Source organism: Lutra lutra, chromosome 16, assembly GCF_902655055.1.
Source record: "Lutra lutra chromosome 16, mLutLut1.2, whole genome shotgun sequence".
Classification (NCBI taxonomy): domain Eukaryota; kingdom Metazoa; phylum Chordata; class Mammalia; order Carnivora; family Mustelidae; genus Lutra; species Lutra lutra.
The window spans coordinates 32,680,377-32,699,359 of record NC_062293.1 but is presented as its reverse complement, the minus strand read 5'-3'; the positions used below and the strand labels follow the sequence as shown (position 1 = coordinate 32,699,359).

Sequence of the window (18,983 nt, the reverse complement as noted above, 5' to 3'; positions counted from 1 at the left end):
AATGTTTGGAGCAAAGCACGAGGCTGAGGCTGTGCCCTCCCCAGCCTAACGCAGAAACCACCTCTTGCCCTAAGCAGTCTTTTATTGGTACGCGCGGAGCTCACCGCCCGGCCTGCAGGCTCAGCAGAGGGTGGTGGGGCAGCTGGGTCCGGGTGTGCTGTGGGCTGCAGTCATGGCCGGGGGATGGGGACGGCTGGGAAATAGCAAAAAGGTCAGAGACCAACCAGATGACTCTTCTTGCCTGGGCCTCAAGACCTTCTTGCACCCAGAGCCAATAGACCTAAGACCTACGGGGCTCCCAAGGTGGGCGAGTTCACTGCTGCCAGGAGCCCTGGCTGTCGCCCTGGCTGTCGCTCCCAGCCACAGAGCCAGCCATGAGCCAGAGCCAGCAAAAGCGTCAGCAGGTGCGGTTGCTCCAGGGGAGGAGGCCTCCTCGTGGTCTCCCCCAGGTTCCCTTATGCCTGTGGCCGGAGGCTTGGGATGGGGTCCTGTGGAACAGCAGACATGAGCAAGTGAGGAACTTGCTGGAGGTCCAGACACGGGGCTGTTTTAGGGTGCTGACGACTAAGCTAAGGCTTCCCGATTGCCCCCCAAAGTCCTAGGCCTTGGATTAACTCTCTGTCCAGAAGCTAGCATACCGGAAGCCAGCAGGGAAGACCACACTGCCTCTGGTGACCGGTTTGGTTGTCTCTGCTTGGAAGTCTAAAAGGACTCAGCCGTCTGGTCAGGGAAGGATGTTGGAGGAGGGCCGCCCCTTACCTGTAGAGGCCTCATGTGCCCCGCCAGGCTGACAGGTTCAGCGTCGGGATGGAGGTGCAGCTCACAAAGCCCCGCGGGTAGGTGTTGGCCCTGAAGATGTCCCTCGAAACGGTGGTGATGCCGGTATTGTCACACACGATTCGAGACAAGGAAATCTTGCGCAAGGCCTTGCGCTGTCTCTTGGTGAAAACACCCCGTTTTTCCCACCAGAACCTACCAAGACAAGTCAAGAGATGTAGGTGAAGGTCAGGGAGGAATGAACATAACAAGCACCTGCGGAATGCCCCGAACGTCACATTATTTCACTCGTTTCTCCAGAATTCCCGCAAAAATTTATAAATGAAGAAATTCACAAATGAATTTATAAATGAAGAAACAAGTACAGTGGTCAAGGAAATTGCTCAGTATTAAGGGCGTAGTAATTTAAGTGGCCAGGGCTGGATTTGAACCTGGACTCGGGTTGTAAATGATAAGCTTTATTGGAAGGAAACCAGATTTAGTCCTTTCTGCCTATGTTTTCTGGGACCTACTGGCCAAACAGCTCAGGCACCATCAGCCTGGCCCAGCCCATGGTCTCTCTCACTCTGACCAGGCTCTCCTCAGAGGAGCCTCTTGGCCTCAGACCCTGTGAGCTCAGAAGAAACAAATCCAGAAAGGGCGCTTTCCCCCTTGCTGAGTCTTGACATGCTAGTGCTTTTCTGCCCTGTCTCTGGGGCTGGTCTCTTCAGGGGAGGGTCCCTTACCTGTCCCCATCTCGGGCTCTCCTGAACTGGTTTTCAAAAAGACAAGCCAGAAGAGGCCCCACTCGGGCCCCTGGCAAAAGAGGCTCGGCGATGGCCCCAATCCAGATGTCAATGTTGTCAGGTGTCCCGTACAGATTCAGGAACTTCCTCGCCAAACCCTGGTTTCGCAGCACCCGGCTGAGCTGTGCCAGGTTCCGGGGCTGGGAGAGCCCACAGAAGTGCCTCCAGGCATTGTACCCTGTAGGGAAAGGGGGTGGAGGAAGGTCAGTCTCACCCTGCTGACTTCCCCTTAGCTTCTGCTTCTCCACAGTTTCTCCTGAGAGAGCTCTGGGTTCAGGAAATGTCAGGCAGAGCAAGATCCCTGCTGACAGAAGAGACTGAACCTTCCAAAGATCAAACCACTGCCCTCTAGTTTCCAAAGTGAGTAGACAACCATGCTCTGTGTGCACCAAACTGAGGAGTGTGTCCTAATACAACACCTAATACCCCAGGGCTATTGGGCTCAAGTGCATCACTTAGGTACAAATGAGACAGACGCAGAACATAAAAGACTCTTACTCAGATCTGGAGAAGGAAAGAATGAACAAATACATAGGTGAACAAACGAAGAAATGAAGAGCCTGGTTAAAGTTTACTCAGAAAAGGACCACATGCTGTATGATTCCATCTACATGAAAGGTCCAGAACAGGCAACCATGTAGACATAGAAAGATCAGTGATTGTCAAGGGCTGGGGTGGGGACAGGCAGTGACCGTTATTGTAAGGTTTCTTTTGTGAGTGAGGAAAATGTGCTGACATTAGCAATGGTGATCAGTGGGCCGAAGACCTTAACAGATGCCCACCCCGCAAAAAGAGCGATCAATGCACAACTCTAGATATACTGAAGTCATAGAATCGTATACTTCATATGGGGGAATTTTACGATATGCTAATTATATCTCAACAAAGCCATTTGAACTTTTTTTTTCACTACCAAGGCCAGTCTTCTGATTTCTCTGCTATCAGGATCCCACCCAGGACCAAGCCAGAGGATGGGGCGGGGACCATGAAGATAGGAGACATATTTGCCCTAACCTTGAAGAAACACCTGCCCAATATTGTCCATTGAACTACAACTCACAAACACCATCCTCAGGGTGAGCAAAGGAAGACGATATAATGCTTTACCTCACTAAGCACTGGTCGTGATCATCTCTTAGGGTCCTCACAGCACCTCTGTGAGGCACTTTGTAATCTCCATTGTATCAATGGGTATTTGCCCAGCTTGAGCAACTGTGACTTTCTTCAGGTCACCCCATCAGTAAGTGAATTTCATACAAGCTCTTCCAATTCTAAATTTGGTGTTGAACTTGGGAAGGGATTGGAGGAGACTGTGGGAGCTAGTGTCTGGACAGTATTTCTGGGACAGCTTGGAGGGCAAGGTGTGGCACCTGGGTAACTGGCAATCTCAGTTCTCCAGCAGGGGGCGCCCACGGCTCTTTAGTGGTGGGAACCCACCCCCTCCACACGCCCCCCCCCCCCCCCCCCCCCCCCCCCCGCCCATCCCCATGTAAAGAGGCAAGAACAGGTTCTTGAGCACCAGCTGTGAGCCTACCAGGTGCTCTGGTAGGTGCAGTGGAGACTGCCCCCATCCCATTACACAGAGCCACAGATGAGTGGAGGCAGATGGGGATTCAGGTAGTAGACAGGAAAGTAGGGGAGGGGGAGAGGGGACAAGATGGTGAACAAAGCCTTCCCCTAACATTATGGCTTGCACAGAAGGAAGGAAGGAGACATTCTGAACCTGATTCAAATTTTACTACTTCCTAGTTATGTGGCTTCGAGAGGATGACTAGCTGTCTCTGAACTTATCTCCTCATCCATAAAAACGGCCGTAATAATTGCTTCTCAGGGTCATTGGCAGAACAAAATGATTAATAGCCATGAAAATTCCTGGCAAAGTGCTTAAGTTTTCTTCTTCCCTGGGATACACTTTTCTTCTTTCCTGCGATTTTTGTGTCCTCAGGAAACAGCCAAGGCCGTCTTAAGTTTACTCTACCTGGGTTCCTGCCTCTTGGGCTCTTTGCCTTTCTGCACTTAGAGCCAGGAGCCAGTTCCTATGTCCCCAGAACTAGAATCTTCCTCTTTGGAACTCGCCAGGGTAGCGGGGAACAGGGCACTTCTTCCCTGCCCTTTGACCCTACTGTTTTCTCCACCCAGGATGTCCTAATCTGCTTTGTCCACAAGCAGATCGTGGTTAGGTCATGGCCGTGCTGTGAACCTACAGCTAGAGGACCTACAGCAGGGGGCGAAGATGTGGCAGGATGGCAAAGGGTGGTCCCAGGGACGCTTTCCTTTCCCTTTCCGAGCTCGGCCTTACGTACTTCTGAACCACAGCGCACGGGGTACATGGTTGCAGCCAGAAAGGATGCCCCAAGGGTCTCCTCTGAAACACGCCCCCGCCCCCAGCGGCAGCCCCAGGCCGAGCAACCCCTCACCTGGGAGGCCGTGGTCCCGGCTGCGCTGCATGTTGAGAGCTGCCAAGTCCAGTCCGATCCTTCGCACCTGCTGAAACAGCCGGTCCCGAAGCTCGTCCACCAATATGGAATCCTGACGGTTCAGCTTGGCAGGGGTGGCCATGAGGCCTCGGATGATGGGGTCGATGCCACCTAGTGGCGGGAAATGTGAGCAGCAAGGACCGGATCGGCCTCTGGGGAGACCCTGGGTCATTAGGAGGCCAAGCTAGCTCAGAGGGGGACAAGTCAGTGGCTTACATTCCGTAATGTTTGTATCAGGAAACAAAGGCCTGGGTAGACTTGAAGGGAGCTGAGGTTGGCAGGGAAAGAAGTCACCCCTACTTCTTGAGGAAGGAGCAGAAGACAACCTCCTAGCCGGCCCACAAGCCATCTGACATGAGTCTCCTTCCCTTTGGAAATTCTCTGATCCCTGAGGGGGTAGGAGGCCCAGGCCTGAGGGTCTTGGTGTACCTGCCTTGTACTGCCCTGGGGAGATGGTTAGCAGTGGCCTGAGCAGCAGCCCGGCCTCCTGGCACTAAGCTTGGCCCCACCCCCATTTCCATCTGCTTTTAAGACCTGGTCACCTTCATGCACGACTCGCCAGCTGGCAAAGAAGCTCGTGCTAAGCGGGACGCGCGAGTTGGGAGCTGAGGCCCGGTACTGGCTGTCCAAGCGGAACATGAAGGGCTGGAGCATGGTGTGGCCGAAGCGGAAGGCCAGGGTGAAGACATTGGCCACACGAGGGTCCACTTTGGAGCAATACCCACGGTAGGGTCCTAGTGTTCTCCTGGCCCGGGCCTTGCCTAAAACCAGGGGCAGAAAGTCTCGGTAGGTGATGATCTACAAGAGAAGGCAGGAGGAACATTACCTTAGCAGCCGCCCACCCCATTCCTTTGCCTTTGGACAAAACTTTTGCTTTCTGAAGGGCCCCTCAGACATACCAATTCTTTATTGCCATTGTGTCAAATGTGGAAATATGCATTTCCCATTGGCCGATGAAGGTCCCAAAGCACAGAGAGTGGGGTGACAAGGACAGTGTCACACAGCAAGTTAGTGGCAGAGCTTGCCACACAGGTCAGGTCTCAGGTACGCTCCCCATTACCCAGACCCAGCTGATTTGAGGCACAGCCCCAAAGGATGTATTAAGGGAAGTGGGAGCCACTCTACCAAATGGTGTCTCATGGCAGATTGTCTTCTGAGGGTGCTGGGCCCAGGACTCCCTACCTGTACCATGGCGCCCACGATCTTCCGGGCCTCCTGGTACAGCTTGTCTCCCGTCCACTGAGGATTCAGACGCTTTAGCTCCGTAGCCAGCCGGTTGTGCTCCCGCATAAAGAGGGTGTGCATAGCCGCCAGTTTGGGGGTTTCCGATGATCGGGAGTCACCTTGAAAACCCCAAGTTCAGAGTCAACACAACCCTCCCCAGAGAAATGTCTTTCTGCTAAGGCAGACAGAGCTCTGGGGACCAGAAGGAGGTGGTAGCATGTTATGACCCGGGCCAAGTTCCCGGTCCTCACTGGACCTCCATCTCCTCAGCTGGGCAATGGGTCTCCTCACTGACTGCCACCCGCCACCCCACACAAAAGGTCAGGACGGGGGAGACAGTGGGGTCTCAGGTCCCAAATTTACTGAAACAGGTTCACGCAAGTGGGAAAGCACAGAGCAGCTGCTGGGCTTGGGCATGATTCTGTTCTACCAGTGACCAGGCCTACAGCTGGTGGAGGGACCCGGATGACCCTAGGAACCTTGACTTTGGGACTGCGAGCCCACCTTTCTGGTGAACTGCAGCCATCAACACACTCTCCACCAAGAGCTAGACCTTTCCCCAGCTGTGGACTTGGGAGCAGACTGCTTTCCCCAGGAGCCGAGGGGAAAGAGAAAGAGGGTTGGGCAGAGCCCATTCCTATAGACAGAGCTTCTCCTGGAGGCCCGGAAGGAAAGCAAACTCCTGGGCTTTACAGTCACTTGCTGGCTTTGAACAAAACCCTTTTATACCAGGTCTTATTTAACCTCTTCTTCAGGCGACCACCGGGGGCTGACCTGCTAGGAAGCAGGGGATGCGTGCTTCACGGTTGGTGAGGAGGCAGGGGTCATCACGAAGGTTGTCGAAGGGCAGCAGAGCCCGGCCGTTGTCGCTGAAGCGGGTGTTGACAGCCAGCAGCCCCAGGAAATTGGTCTGGTTGCGAAGCCGCAGGGCGAGGGAGACCTCGCTGCCGTACACCATGCTGGCATCCAAGAAGGAGGTGAGCGAGTTGAGCTGGTTTCGGACTTTGTTCCTGTTTTGGGGGCATGCGGGTGCCGAGCGGAAGAAGGGGATGCAGTCACGCTGGTTCCTGATGCGGGGGTCATTGGGTGGGATCTGAGGTGGAAAAGGAGCCAGTGACAAGGGGGGCCCTCAAGAGCAAGCTCACTCCTCTGGATCATTCCTCACCTGCTTCAAAACCTTTCTTGAAACTCTCCTCTAGGAAGCCCTCCTTGACTCACCCAGCCTCATGCTGCTCAGCAGGTCAATCTGAGCATCCTTAGTGCTTTGTATCAGAGAGTCATGAAAGGATCCTCATTTCACAAATGGGGAAACTGAGGCTCAGAGAAAGGAAGTGACAACTCGTTAGCAGGAGAGGAAGGATTATGACCTAGTTCTCTTGACATTTGGGATTGTGCTGCTCTCATTCCATTTAATTCTACAGACATTTCCTAAGCACCCTTCTATGCTGGGCGCTTTGGAAACCAACAAAGGTCAGCACAACCCAGCACAGGTTGCAGGAAGCTGGCGTTCAGTGAAAACAGCTGCACAAGTAGGGAATGTGACTCTAAATTGAGGCGCTACTTGCTATGCTTGATCTAAAAGCCAAAAACTAAAGGTGTGCTAGGAAGATATAGGAAGATTCCCTCAAGGAGCTGCTCTTGAACCAGAGCTTGAGGAATGGGTAAGGTTGCCCCATGAATGTCACCCTCCCTGTTAGGGGTGAATGAATGTGGGAGTGTATGCACGTGTGTCCCCCGCCTCCCTGGGCCCATATCCCCAGAGAGGCTCTGCTCCCTGGAGTCCGGCTTTCCTTCCCCAGTGTTCCACACCATCCTTGCCTCTCAGCCTGAATGATAGCACCCTGCTCACAACAGCACCCCAGGAACTGGTGAGAGCTGCAGGACCCTTGGACCTCTTCAGGAAGGAGAGAAGGGCAAGAGCTAAGAGTCCCTAAAGGCTCTCAAAAGCAGCAGTCCAGAGGCTTCCCTTGTCGGAATCAGACCCATGGGTCAGGGCTGGTCTCCAGTGCTTCCTCCTCTGTGAAACTGCGCTAAAGCTGCTGGCAGTTTGCCCCACCCGCATCCTCACCCTCCAAACACACACAGAACCCGGGGTTATGTACAGGGTCCGGCTCCTCACCTTTGTCCGATACTTCAGCACCACAGACAGCTCCTTGAACCGGGAGCTTCACCTTACGCACCCCCACCCCCCAGCTCTTGGCCTGGGGCCCACCGGAGGTACCTTGATGGGGAAGCAGGGGGGCAGCTGGGCACAGCTCTTCTCGCAGTCCACGCCCGCAGTGAAGGCCACTCTGGCTGGGGACTCAGGGACGAAGTCCAAGTCGTGGTCAATGAATTGGCCCCACTGCATAAACATAAGGGCCCTGCCCCGGTCGGAGGTCAGCCTCTCGCTGGGAAAGCGCACAATCTGGTTGGAGACGGCTCGGACCTGGTAGGAAGAGAGGTCAGCGTGAGGCATCCCAGGCCAGCTCTGCAGATTGCCCCTGCTGGCATGAACAGGGTCTCTCCTCCTCTCTTGCCCTTCCCTCCCCAGCTGCACTTTGTCCCACCCACTGTGGGGTGCTCATGGCCTCAGGTGTGGCTCCTGAGGATTCCAGGAGTAGAGAAAGGCAGAGGCCAGGTTGGCTGGTTGAGACCTGACCAGCTCTTCCAAAGAGGTAAACAGATCGAATGGATAGATCAGTTTATAGACCAATGAGACGACAGTAGTGACTGAGAGATGCATGGACCAGTTGGTAGGTGATGGATAACAAACACAGAAGGAATTGGACAGACAGATGGAAGAATTAATACACAGATGTTGATGGAGGAGTCATATTGACATATGAATAGAAAATTGATAAACTGATAAATGTGAAATCATTTCAATCAATAGACATAGAGTAAGACATGCTGCTCTTTTACTTGGATAGATACTTGATACTAATTCTTTTGGCACTATCCTGGCTGGCATTACTAGATCACGTCCTATGTAGATGTTCATACTAGGGACCTTATAATTCACACACCAGAGACACGAAGTGGATTCTACTGCCATTTTACAGATGGGGAGACTGAGACTCAGCTGAATGAGTTGCTCAGAGTCAGAGCTGGCCAGTGGCAGAGCCAGGATTCCAGCGGCTGGGGGCTGTGCTCTTATTGTTTCGAAGCGGCGGAGTGCCCTCCGGACCCGGACCCACAGCCCCTACTCACAAGAGGGAGGAGGAAACCATTGCGCCTCCTGTTGGGTGTCCAGCCAAAGGGGAGGGACAGCCTGTCCTCGTACTCAGCTGGCAGCCAGCGGGCCAGGGCCTGGTTGGAGGACCCCAGCAAGGGTCTTCTCCTGCAGCAGAGAGTTGGCTCTAGTCGGCAGGAGTTCTGGGCCTGGAGAGCACTCACCGTGGGGTGAGGGGCGGCAGAGGGGAGGGAGGCCTCCTCGGTCAGGTGCGGCCCCCACACCCACCTGTTGTTGCATCTCCCGGTGATGGTTCGATACTTGTTGCTGCACTTCTCCTCCTGGTCCCGGAGAGCACAGCCACTGGCCTGGGACAGCAGCCGAAGCTGGGGTTCTGTCAGTACATCTGGGGTGGGACAAGGGGGCAGGGTCCTGGCTCCTTCCTGAGCTGGCCTGTTCCATACCTCCCATCCCCGGAGCCTCTTCCCTCCCAACAGTCCAGGCTGTGTACCCTCCTTTCCCAGGCCAGGGCAGGCTCTGGGGCTCAGTGGGGAGCACAGTACCAGTGACGTTGAGGGAACTGGATCCCTGGAGTTGTAACTTCTCCTCCAGCAGCTCCAAGGCCACGTGCATGTAGTCGGCAGCCCGGACCACTGTCCTGGTGGTTGCTAACGGTTGTTTGAAGTAGGACAGGAGGTCCATGGGGCTGGCCAGGCCACTGCGGAGGCGCTCTGTGATGCTGCGGGGGAAGAGCAAGGGCTGGAGAAAGGAAGCAGAGCCCCCAGCAGAGCCCCAGCCCGGGCAGTGTGAACCGACAAGATGGACGGAAGGGAGACTCTCTACCGACATGGCACTGTCCCAAGTTCCCAGGGGCAGGGTGATGGCTGACATGACCATGGCTGGAGCTCACCCACTGCACTGACCCTCCCAGACCCACCTCCTCTGAGTCTGATTGTAGGCAGCATCCACCAGCAGCTTGGCCTCTGTTATGCAGTCCCGAAGGACCGAGGTCTCCACGGTCGCAGGGGAGGCTGTTCATAGGGAAGGGGACTCAGGGTCCAGGGGACCCATGGGCTCCCCCCAGACCTGGACACCTCCCCCCTCCGTTGCACTCCTCCTTGGCTGTCCAAAGGGCTGTTACCTGAGCCAGTGCTCTCACAGGGCAGGGCCAAGATGAGTGCGGCCAGGACCCCTGCCAGCGCAAGGAACAGCTTCTTCTCTGCCGTGAGGCCCCTGGCAACAGCGGGGCAAGGGATCGACACCCACATCCTGCCCACAGGCAGGCCCCCTGCGCGCCTCTCACCTGGAAATCTGCAAGCCGACACCTCTCACCTCCTCTTTTCTGGAAGTAGCTAGGAAGGGTCTTTTATATCCTGTCTGAGGGTGAGAGAGGGGAAGTCCAGCCTCCTGAGGTGGGGCCCTGGAACTTCCCTCTCATTTTCAGGGGAAGCATGAGACTGAAGCACCCCACCCCCACCCTCCTTACTACTGAGCTCACAGATGTATTTCTCCGAGGCTCAGGGCAGGGCCTGGAACACAGGTGTTGCTCAGTGAGAATTTGCTGGAAGATTGAGGAGCAGCGTGCCTCAGGAGCCTGGGCCTGGACCTGCTACGAACTAGTCGTATGGCCTTGGGCAAGTCACTTCCCCTCTCCAGCCCACATCCTTAAATGATACTTAGACCTGATGGTTAGAAAGGCTTCTCTCATCCCCCTAACTAGGCAGAAATGGGTCTGCCTTGCTCTTGTATCTCCCCAGAGGCCTCAGCACTAGGCCAGGTGTTCAGTAAGTGCTCAATAAATGTTTATTGAATGCACGAATGGTGTCCGATCTGTGATTCTAGCCTTCCCCCTTACTCCCCTTCCCTGCCAGGTCTCTCTAAGATGCAGGAGAGGACCAGGCAATGGTGGAGGCAGGGCTGAGCCATGAAAACTAAGGTACTGCATCAGGGGCCCCCTGTGGTACGCGGTGAGCTGTCACAGGGAAAGTGCCAGCAGAGCGATGGTAGCGGGACTCCACGCAGGCAGAGGGCGGTCCAGGGCTCCACGCTGCTGCCCAGGTTTCCTCAATGAGCCTCCCTGACAGGCTTGTACCCGAGCAGTGGGCCTGGGTCTGGACTGGCTCAAGTACTACCTGCGTGACTCTGGCTGGGCCTCCATTTCCATGTGGGAAGGGTAGAAGGCCCTCAAGGGCGGCGCATTCTCATACCCTTGCCTTTGCTCCCTGGGCGGCCTCCCCTCTGGGCCTTGGCTCCACTACATCCCAGTCCACCCGAGGCTGCTGAGCTCCAGAATCCTCACCCCAGCCCATCCCATCCCGCCCCCTACGCCCCACAGCCTGCCTGTCCTTGCTCCTGCTCCAGAGCAGCCCCTTCCTCATCTGCTCCGAGGCCCCATGTCACCCGCCCTTCATGGCCCCCGTCCCACCCCAGCGCCCCCGGCTGCAGCGGCCGTTGCCCTTGAGACACCCCTTCAGCAATGTCTTTCACAAGCTCCCGTTGAAGGCCTGGGCCCTACTGATCTTATCTCCCTTTCTTCAGCAGGTGCCCCTCTCCTGTGACAAGGCAGCCTAGAAGGAAAGTCACAGTGTAGTGGCTAAAAGCACACGGTGTTCCTGGTGCTGAGCCCCTGCACGGCCTGGGGTAAATCGCAAAGTCATAGAGTGCTCCTCAAACGCACCTCACCTCCCTGCACGCAGGGAGCCAGCGGCCACAGGAGACTGAAGCCGGCGGCCATGGGAGACTGGCAACCAGGGTGGGCTGGATTGCCCTCTCTCCAGGATCCCCCTAAAGAGGGCTAGGAGTGAGTTCCGCTCTCCCCCCAGAGAGGACTTTAGCTCTCCAGCAGTCATGAGTTCTGGGGTCTGCCATAGCCACGGGGTGCCGTGGGTTCCCAGGAGAAGCTCGGGACAGAACCTGGACTCTAGACCCAGCCCCGTTGGCTGGTCTCTGGGGCAGTTGGCCCATTGACTGCTGGAGATGGTGACGAGAGGCAAGCAGATAGAAAGGGACCGCCTTGGGGTGCCTGGGTGGCTCAGTGGGTTAAAGCCTCTGTCTTCAGCTCAGGTCGTGATCCCAGTGTCCTGGGATGGAACCCCACATCGGGCTCTCTGCTCAGCGGGGAGCCGGCTTCCTCCTCTCTCTCTGCCTGCCTCTCTGCCTACTTGTGATCTCTAATAAATAAATAAAATCAAGAAAGAAAAGAAAGAAAGAAAGAAAGAGAGAAAGAAAGAAAAGAAAAGAAAGAAAGGGATCTCCTAGGGGTACAAGCAGCCCATGGGGGGCAGTTTCCCAGGGGTTACGGCCAGGGCTGGGCCGATGGGCAGAACTTCTGGCAAGGAGACCTAAGATAGGTCTACCCTGGGGTTCTCCTGCTCCTTCCACCTGCTTTCTGCTGCCCTCTGGCAGGACCCTGCCTCTAAGCTCCAGACACTTGACCCTACATGGACAATGCCCCCCGCACCCCTGCCCTCTGCTTCCAGGCCTCTCTGGTTTGGTAGGAAGGTTCCCTCTGACGACCACAGCCTGTGCACTCGGGAGCTCACTGACCTGCACCCACTTGGGTCAGCTGCTTAGCCCCTGATCTGGATTCTCCACTGTCAGATGGAGGTCATTGCTGTGTCCACCCTATGGGAACCCATGTAAAATGCCACTGCAGTGCCTGGCACACAGCAGGCACTCAGTAATGCTGAGTAGGCCTTGCTGTCCAGCCTCGGGTTGCTTCCTTTATCGAGCTCACTCCAGGCTGTGCTGGGAGGGGAGCAACCACGCTCAGGGTGAAGGCAGGGGCCGATGAATATAAGGGCTTTGTGGCCCATCCAGGCCGGGACACCTGAAAGGAAGGGAAGAGAGTGAGGGAGGGAGGGAAGGAGGGAGGGAGGAAGCAAGGCAGGCCCCTTAAGTTAGGTTTGTTCAGACTTTGGCTCTCTGTGCCCACCCTCCTCCTCCAACAGAGTGGGCATTCCAGCTGTCCCACCGGGGCCACGGGAAACCCAGTGGACTGACAGGGATGGAGGGAGAAGCCATTCAGAGGCTCCCCAGTTTGGGGACCTGCACCCCTCTCCTGCTATGACCTTCACTGGGAGGCCAGCCGGTCCCTGTGGGGTCCTTGCCAGGTCACACAATGGTTTGCTTTGATGTGTGCTGTTTTCTTTGGTCAAGGTGGAACACACCTGGAGACCAGAAGAGGAATATGGGCTGGGGCCACAAGCCAGTGCCCACTGGGACTTCCCGGGAGGGATTTTAGATTTTCTTTGGGGCTAAGTGTTACCCAGTGGTATCTAGAGTATCTGATACTGGGAGCAGACTGTTTTTTGATAGCCTCTCCTTTACATAACAAAATTATTTCCAGTAATACTCATGAAATGAAACAAGTAATGATAATGGTTAGAAAAGAAATGTGTGCATGTTCTTATATTCAATTTTGTACGTGGAATCATACCAGTAAAGAAATAAAAATAAAATACTAAAATATAAAAAGGTAAAGAGTATTGGATTAATACTTTTAAATTATGTGACTGTGTTTTAAATAAAGGGGGAAAACTACCCACATATTGATGGTTTTAATATAATAGTTAACATGTTATTGCAGTTTCTATTTTCTTGATTCGTTTTTCAGTTTTAAAATAAGCAACTTGAAAAATTTTTTTAAAAGATTTTATTTATTTGTCACAGAGAGAGAGATCACAAGTAGGCAGAGAGGCAGGCAGAGAGAGAGGGGGAAGAAGGCTCCCCGCTGAGCAGAGAGCTCAATAAACTAGCAGTTTACACTATTTCACTGTTGCAAATTTTAAACACAAATTATAACTCCAAATGGTCACAGAAAGTGACAAAATTGAAGGAAATCAAGTTCTGCCTCTCTATCTTTGCAATCACTATGTTCTCACTGTTGTATCAAACCCACTTTTTTTTTAAGATTTTATTTATTTATTTGACAGAGAAATCACAAGTAGGCAGAGAGGCAGGCAGAGGGGGGTGGGAAGCAGGCTCCTCGCCGAGCAGAGAGCCTGATGTGGGGCTCAATCCTAGGACCCTGAGATCATGACCTGAGCCGAAAGCAGAGGCTTAACCCACTAAGCCACCCAGGTGCCCCAAACCCACTATTTTTTTTTAAAGATTTTATTTATTTATTTGACACACAGAGATCACAAGTAGGCAGAGAGAGGCAGGCAGAGAGACGGGGGGGGGGGGAAGCAGGCTCCCCTCTGAGCAGGGAGCCTGATGCAGGACCCAAGATCATGACCTGAGCCGAAGGCAGAGGCTTAACCCACTGAGCCACCCAAGCGCCCCCACAAACCCACTATTTAAAAGCAAGACTGTGCAGCGCAAGGGGGGATGGAAGGCGCCAAAGGCAGCCAAAGTCAGCCCCAAGACCAAACCTTCCAGATGAATGCATGCATGCAGCCCAGGGAGCCACGCCGAGCCAGAATTCTCCTACATGACTTCCGGGGAGAATACGGTGCTATTAAAGGATGAGTAAGAAGGACGCATTCATTTGAAGCTTACACTTGTTATTATTAAGGCAACAGTAATTGCAGAGCGGAGACCGACAGAAGACATCTTTGGGAAGGAGTGTTTATCACTGACACTGCCTGGAATTGCCTACATGATCATCAGGAGCGGCCCCACCTTTCGTCTGGGGTATGAGGACGCTTACATTTCCTACAGACAGTGCGCCCCTTCTTTTCTGCACAGAGGTGACCGCATCCTCTGCCTTGCCCTTGATACTGGTGCTTTGCCCCTTCCACTTGCCCTTGATAAAAGACAAGTCAGGAGGTTTTCAAGTCCCTCCTCACACACTCCAACTTTGGGTGCCTGGGAGAGGACGGGGGGAGCACGGGGCTCTGAGCACCTGGGGCTGAGGATAGGGCTACTTAGGAGCCATGCTGGGAGTGAGCCTAGCCCCTTCCAGGGTTCTAACGGGCAGCATCATGGTCTCTGAGAGTCTGCACAACAGCCCAGGGAACCCCGAATCCTTGCATGTTTCTAGGACCCGCAGGATCCCTCCAGCCTCCACTCATTCCTCCCCACCTGCTCACCACACTCCAGCCTTGAATTCCCTAATGCTTTCTGGAAGCACTATGTTCTCCCTCACCTCCAGGTCCCTGTAATGTTCCTAATGAACTTCTACTCAACTGCACAACCCAGCTGAGATATCACCTCCTCCAGGAAGCTGTCCTTCATCCCTTTCTTTTTCACCCCCCAACACAGTCTGGGTTACATCAGCAGAGCTCTGAGGCTTTTCTCAGCACATATCAGGCTGTATCAAAGGCACACTGTCACTATGTCTATCTCCCCGACTGGCCCCTGAGGCCTTTGGGGACCCCAGGCCTGATCTTGTTTACAGCCAGGTACCTAGCACCTTGTACTGGCTGGGCCCATGGACAGTGCTCAGAAATGTTTGTGGAACATGAGTGAACTGTGCTGTGTCCCAACTTAACTCAGGGAGTCGGCATACCCTCTTCCACCCTGGGAAGGAGGACATGTCCCTTCCCCCACCCAGCTGGGATCTCATCTCCTTTCCCCAGGTGGCAGTCTGGGACTCCCAGGATCTTGACCCTGATAGGCCAGGTAGGCAGGGTGCAGCAGGGTTGGGGAAGCACCATGGTGACCACGTGGAGCCTTGAGGTGGGCGCTAGGTGAGCCCCATGACTACCCTCAGTGTAAGGCTGAGAGGCCAGGAGCCTGCGCTGGGGGCAGCTGGAGTGGGTACTGCCTGAGGGACATGAGGACGGGACAGTCAATTGAGCACGGAGGCCCCTTGCTGAGGACATCAGAGTGAGATACCTCCCAGGGTTGGGTGTTTGGAAAGCTTGGCTCCTTGCCAGGAGCGGGTGAATTCTTCCCTCCATATGTGGAGTCCAGAACTTGTGGCTGGGGATGGGCCAGGCTCTTTATAGGCTGTGGCCCACCTGGACCTCAGAGGCTGGGGATTGAGCAGGAGAGCTCTTCCTCTGAAAGGGAAATGGGCAAAATGAGAGTCCAAGCCTGAGCCATACAGGAGAGAAGGATTTGTCTAACCCCACCAAAAAGACAACCTGGATGAAAGGAGGAGATGGGGCTGGTGGAGACTGAGAATAAGGGGGCCAGAGCAAGGTAGGGGTGACCTGAGGGTCAAACCCTCAACGGCTCTCCCTTGCTCGCTGGTGGCCATCGAGTATGAGGCCCTGGAGGACGTGGCACCACTGGTCCCACAAGCATTCTGTCCCCTCTGCTGACTCATCTTGGCTCTCCATACAGTGTCTCCTAAGGAAGGAGCCCCAGGGGCTCACACAGTCAGGTTCCAGCCCCCTCCCCACCGAACCCTATCTCCTTTCTCTATTCCTTGTCCTCTAAACCCGCTGGCTTTCAGCTCCTGCAACAGGCCTGTGTCCACCTACTGTGGGTTTCAACCACAACGGCCCTTCTCCTTTTGTGCCTGGTGACTCCTACCCTCCCTCCAGGCCCCACCTCAGGGAGTCTCGCCTGCCCCAGCCCCACCAGCCAGAACTCAAATGGCCGGGTTTTCTTGTTCCTGCTTACAGTTCCTTTCATAGAACCTAACATGCTTGTAACTGTACACGTATTTCTGTGGTTGGATCCGATGAAGCTCCATCCCCCAGTAGGTCTGTGTGTGTCTGTTCTGTTGCTCACCCGAGGCCTGGTAAAGCCTTAACAAGGATTTGTGGAATGGTGGCATCTGCTGTGACCTTGCCCATCCCAGCTCTTGGGTCAGGGAGGGCATTTGTGCCTTTTCCTCATTTAGGACTCGGTGTCCCTGGTCGGCGACATTATCTCCCTGGGCTGGGCCGGCTCTGGGTTAGGGAATGCTGTTGTAGGCCTGGCCCTGCCAGGTTGAGGCCCAGACCCTAGACCACAAGGGAGCCTTCCCTCCCTGGCTTCTTTTCACTGCAGTACTCTAGAACCTTCCCGCCCACGCTCCCCTGGCTATCTTGAGACCTCAAGATTGTGCAACCACTTACATAAGAACCGTCCCCCCGCCACGGTGGAGCTGCTGGCCTGATTGGATCTCTTTATCTGCTTGGCTCCAACGGCCCTCATGGAGACAGCTGCAGTGGGGCAGGGCTTGGGGCCTGCTGGGCCTGCTCCTGTTCCCGGGCTGTCTGGGAATGGGGTCTTTGGCCCTATTCGCATGATAAGAACACTGAGGTCTGCAGGAAGTAGGTGCTTGGCTCAAAATGCGGGGACTGGGCACTGCGGGAGGCCAGGGTGGGCCAGGAGTGTGTGCACGGGTGTGCACGTGTGTGCTCTAGAACTGAAGACTCGCCTAAGCAGGCTAGAAGAAACCTACTGTGGGGCCTTGGAGAGCTGGCCTGGAAGCCCTGTACTATGCTGGCTCTGTGACCTCGGGTAAGGGCTTAACCTCTCTGATCTGCTAGTCAGCAATGAGGGGGGGATGTTCAGAAGGCAGGAGCACTCTCTGGTGAGCACTTGACAGATGCTGAGGTCCAAACTGGGGGTTCCGCTGAGGGCAAGCGCCCTTCCCTTCTCCTCCTTCTTGCCTTGGCATTCTGTGAGAGCTGTACCTCGCCTCTTCCATTGGACTGGAAACTCCCAGGGGCAGGGACTGGGGGTGGGGGAAGGAGGGTTGTGGGCTTGCAGACAAAGCAGCAATATAGTGAGTGAGAGGGGCTCAGTGGGACATATGACCCACAGGGCTCTGATGCTTGTGGGGAAACTGTGGCCAGGCAGTGACTCAGTCAGTCAAGGACTCAGCTGTCCTTGTCATTTGCCAGCCTGGGCTCTGTGCTTTACTCTGCTCACCCGAGTCCTCACCGCAACCCTATGAGGCAGGTGCTGCCCCTCTGAGACCTCAGTTTTATGGTCAAGGTAGAGTGCAAACTTGTCATGGTCTTGGAGCCAGGGAGGGGATGTCAACCCTTACTTACTCAACAAGCTGTTTCCTTCTCCCCCAAGCACTTCTCCCCCAAGCACCCACACCAAGCAGGTGTGACAGACTGGGAAGGTGACCTGGGCCTGAGCCCACAAAGGCAGGCCTGGTGGCCCCTAAATTGGACTTAAGGGCAGTCTGCCAAGCCACCCTGGAGGCCACTGTACTCCAGGCTCCCTGCTGGGTGAGGCTGTCCCAGCCCTGGGAGGGGGATGGAAGCCACTATGGGGCAAGGGGAGATAGGGAGGAGCACGAAGGGGTAGAGACTGGGTCCCAGAGCCTGAGAGGGAGAGCTGCACCCTCCCTCATCCCCCTTGCTCTCACACGCTGAATCAAAACCTCCAACAGTCTCTCCACAAGAGAGGGCCCACACAGATCCATTTTTCCCTCCTGGCATCTCAATACATCTAGAAAGAATAAATGCCTGAATGCTATAGAAATTTACACATCCTGTTGAACACAATAGTCTCTTGCCTGGGACACTTACAATTTAGGAGTTTTAAAAATGTGAACAATTGGGGCGCCTGGCTGGCTCAGTGGGTTAAGCCTCTGCCTTCCGCTCAGGTCATGATCCCAGGGTCCTGGGATTGAGCCCTGCATCGGGCTCTCTGCTCAGCGGGGACCCTGCTTCCCCCCTCTCTCTCTGCCGGCCTCTCCGCCTACTTGTGGTCTCTGTCTGTCAAATAAATAAATAAATAAAATCTTTAAAAAAAAATGTGAACAATGACTTGAGTGGTTCCTGGCTGGCTCAGTGGTAGAGCATCTGACTCTTGATCTTGGGGTCATGAGTTCAAGCCCCACATTGGGTGTAGAGACTATTAAAAAAAAATGGGTTTTAAAAAGGCAAGCAATGACTTGAAAGATTGTGCATATCTTCCCCCTACCCTCCCAGTCACAGCCTCCCCAGCATCTCTGGTGGGGAGGATGAGTTTGGGGGTGGCCCCAGCCCCTCGGCAGCACGGGAAGTGGCTGGAACCAGCACCCAGTGTCCTGGGCAGAAAGCCTATTAGCCGGGCCCTTTGTGGTAGGTGAGGGTCGCTCTCTCTCTTTACTCTTCTTGTCCTACCCACAGTATAGTCTTCTGATACCATCATGGAAAGAGTGACACTCATCCCCTCAAGGAGCAGTAGCCAAGCACGAAGGTGCTACTATTTGCTGCCTCTTTCAGCCCTCAGAGCCCCAGAGTGGGCTGTTCTGAGTTGGCCGCTGGTGTTGGACTCTGGGCAAGGACAGGTCTTAGCCTTCGTTATGTTCCATCTAGGCAGTGATGACAGTTCTGACTACAGTCATGCCTTGTAGACTCCAATACACAATGGGCATGGGAATATTCCAGAAGAGATGGAGCCAGATGCTCCTTCAGTGCTCCTCCTGACACAGCCCTATCACTGAAGGCTTGCTGGGCTGGTGGATACACTCCAGAACCGGAAGGTCAGAGAGATGGGTGCTTCCATGAGATGTAGGAGACATGGCTGTTGGGGGCTCTCTGGGAGGCATCATTGCCCTTGGTGCCCCAAGGCACCAAGTGGTGTCAAGGACCAGTATTTACAATACTATTGGTTCCTTTATTCTTTCAACAAATACTTGTGGAGAGCCTTCACATTCTAGGTCTTGTGGGAGGCACTAGATTTATGGAGGTGAGTAAAAGCAGGCATCCTACAGAGGAGAGACATGAAACAAAC

The 18,983-nt window shown here is 54.6% G+C and overlaps 1 protein-coding gene across 1 annotated transcript; it reads right to left on the bottom strand.

Moving 5' to 3' along the window:
• Positions 1 to 64: 64 nt before the first annotated feature.
• On the bottom strand, positions 65 to 18,683 carry EPX (eosinophil peroxidase). The gene is made up of 14 exons (XM_047708437.1): positions 18,678 to 18,683; positions 9,559 to 9,769; positions 9,355 to 9,448; positions 8,981 to 9,156; positions 8,706 to 8,823; positions 8,456 to 8,585; positions 7,485 to 7,691; positions 6,038 to 6,356; positions 5,222 to 5,382; positions 4,582 to 4,837; positions 3,980 to 4,150; positions 1,503 to 1,740; positions 760 to 972; positions 65 to 488 (listed from the first exon to the last, which is right to left on the bottom strand). Exons 2-13 carry the CDS (start codon positions 9,683 to 9,685, stop codon positions 771 to 773), a joined length of 2,199 nt encoding a protein of 732 aa, XP_047564393.1. The 5' UTR covers positions 9,686 to 9,769; positions 18,678 to 18,683; the 3' UTR covers positions 65 to 488; positions 760 to 770.
• Positions 18,684 to 18,983: the final 300 nt, after the last annotated feature.

Excerpts from the sequence above, each read along its gene's own strand:
- EPX (XM_047708437.1), bottom strand. The coding sequence starts at position 9,685 with ATGTGGGTGTCGATCCCTTGCCCCGCTGTTGCCAGGGGCCTCACGGCA. Across the intron at positions 7,692-8,455 it reads ATGGTTTCCTCCTCCCTCTT|GTCCGAGCCGTCTCCAACCA; the intron begins GTGAGTAGGGGC and ends TCTTCCTACCAG. Across the intron at positions 5,383-6,037 it reads CATCCCCTGCTTCCTAGCAG|GTGACTCCCGATCATCGGAA; the intron begins GTCAGCCCCCGG and ends GGGGTTTTCAAG.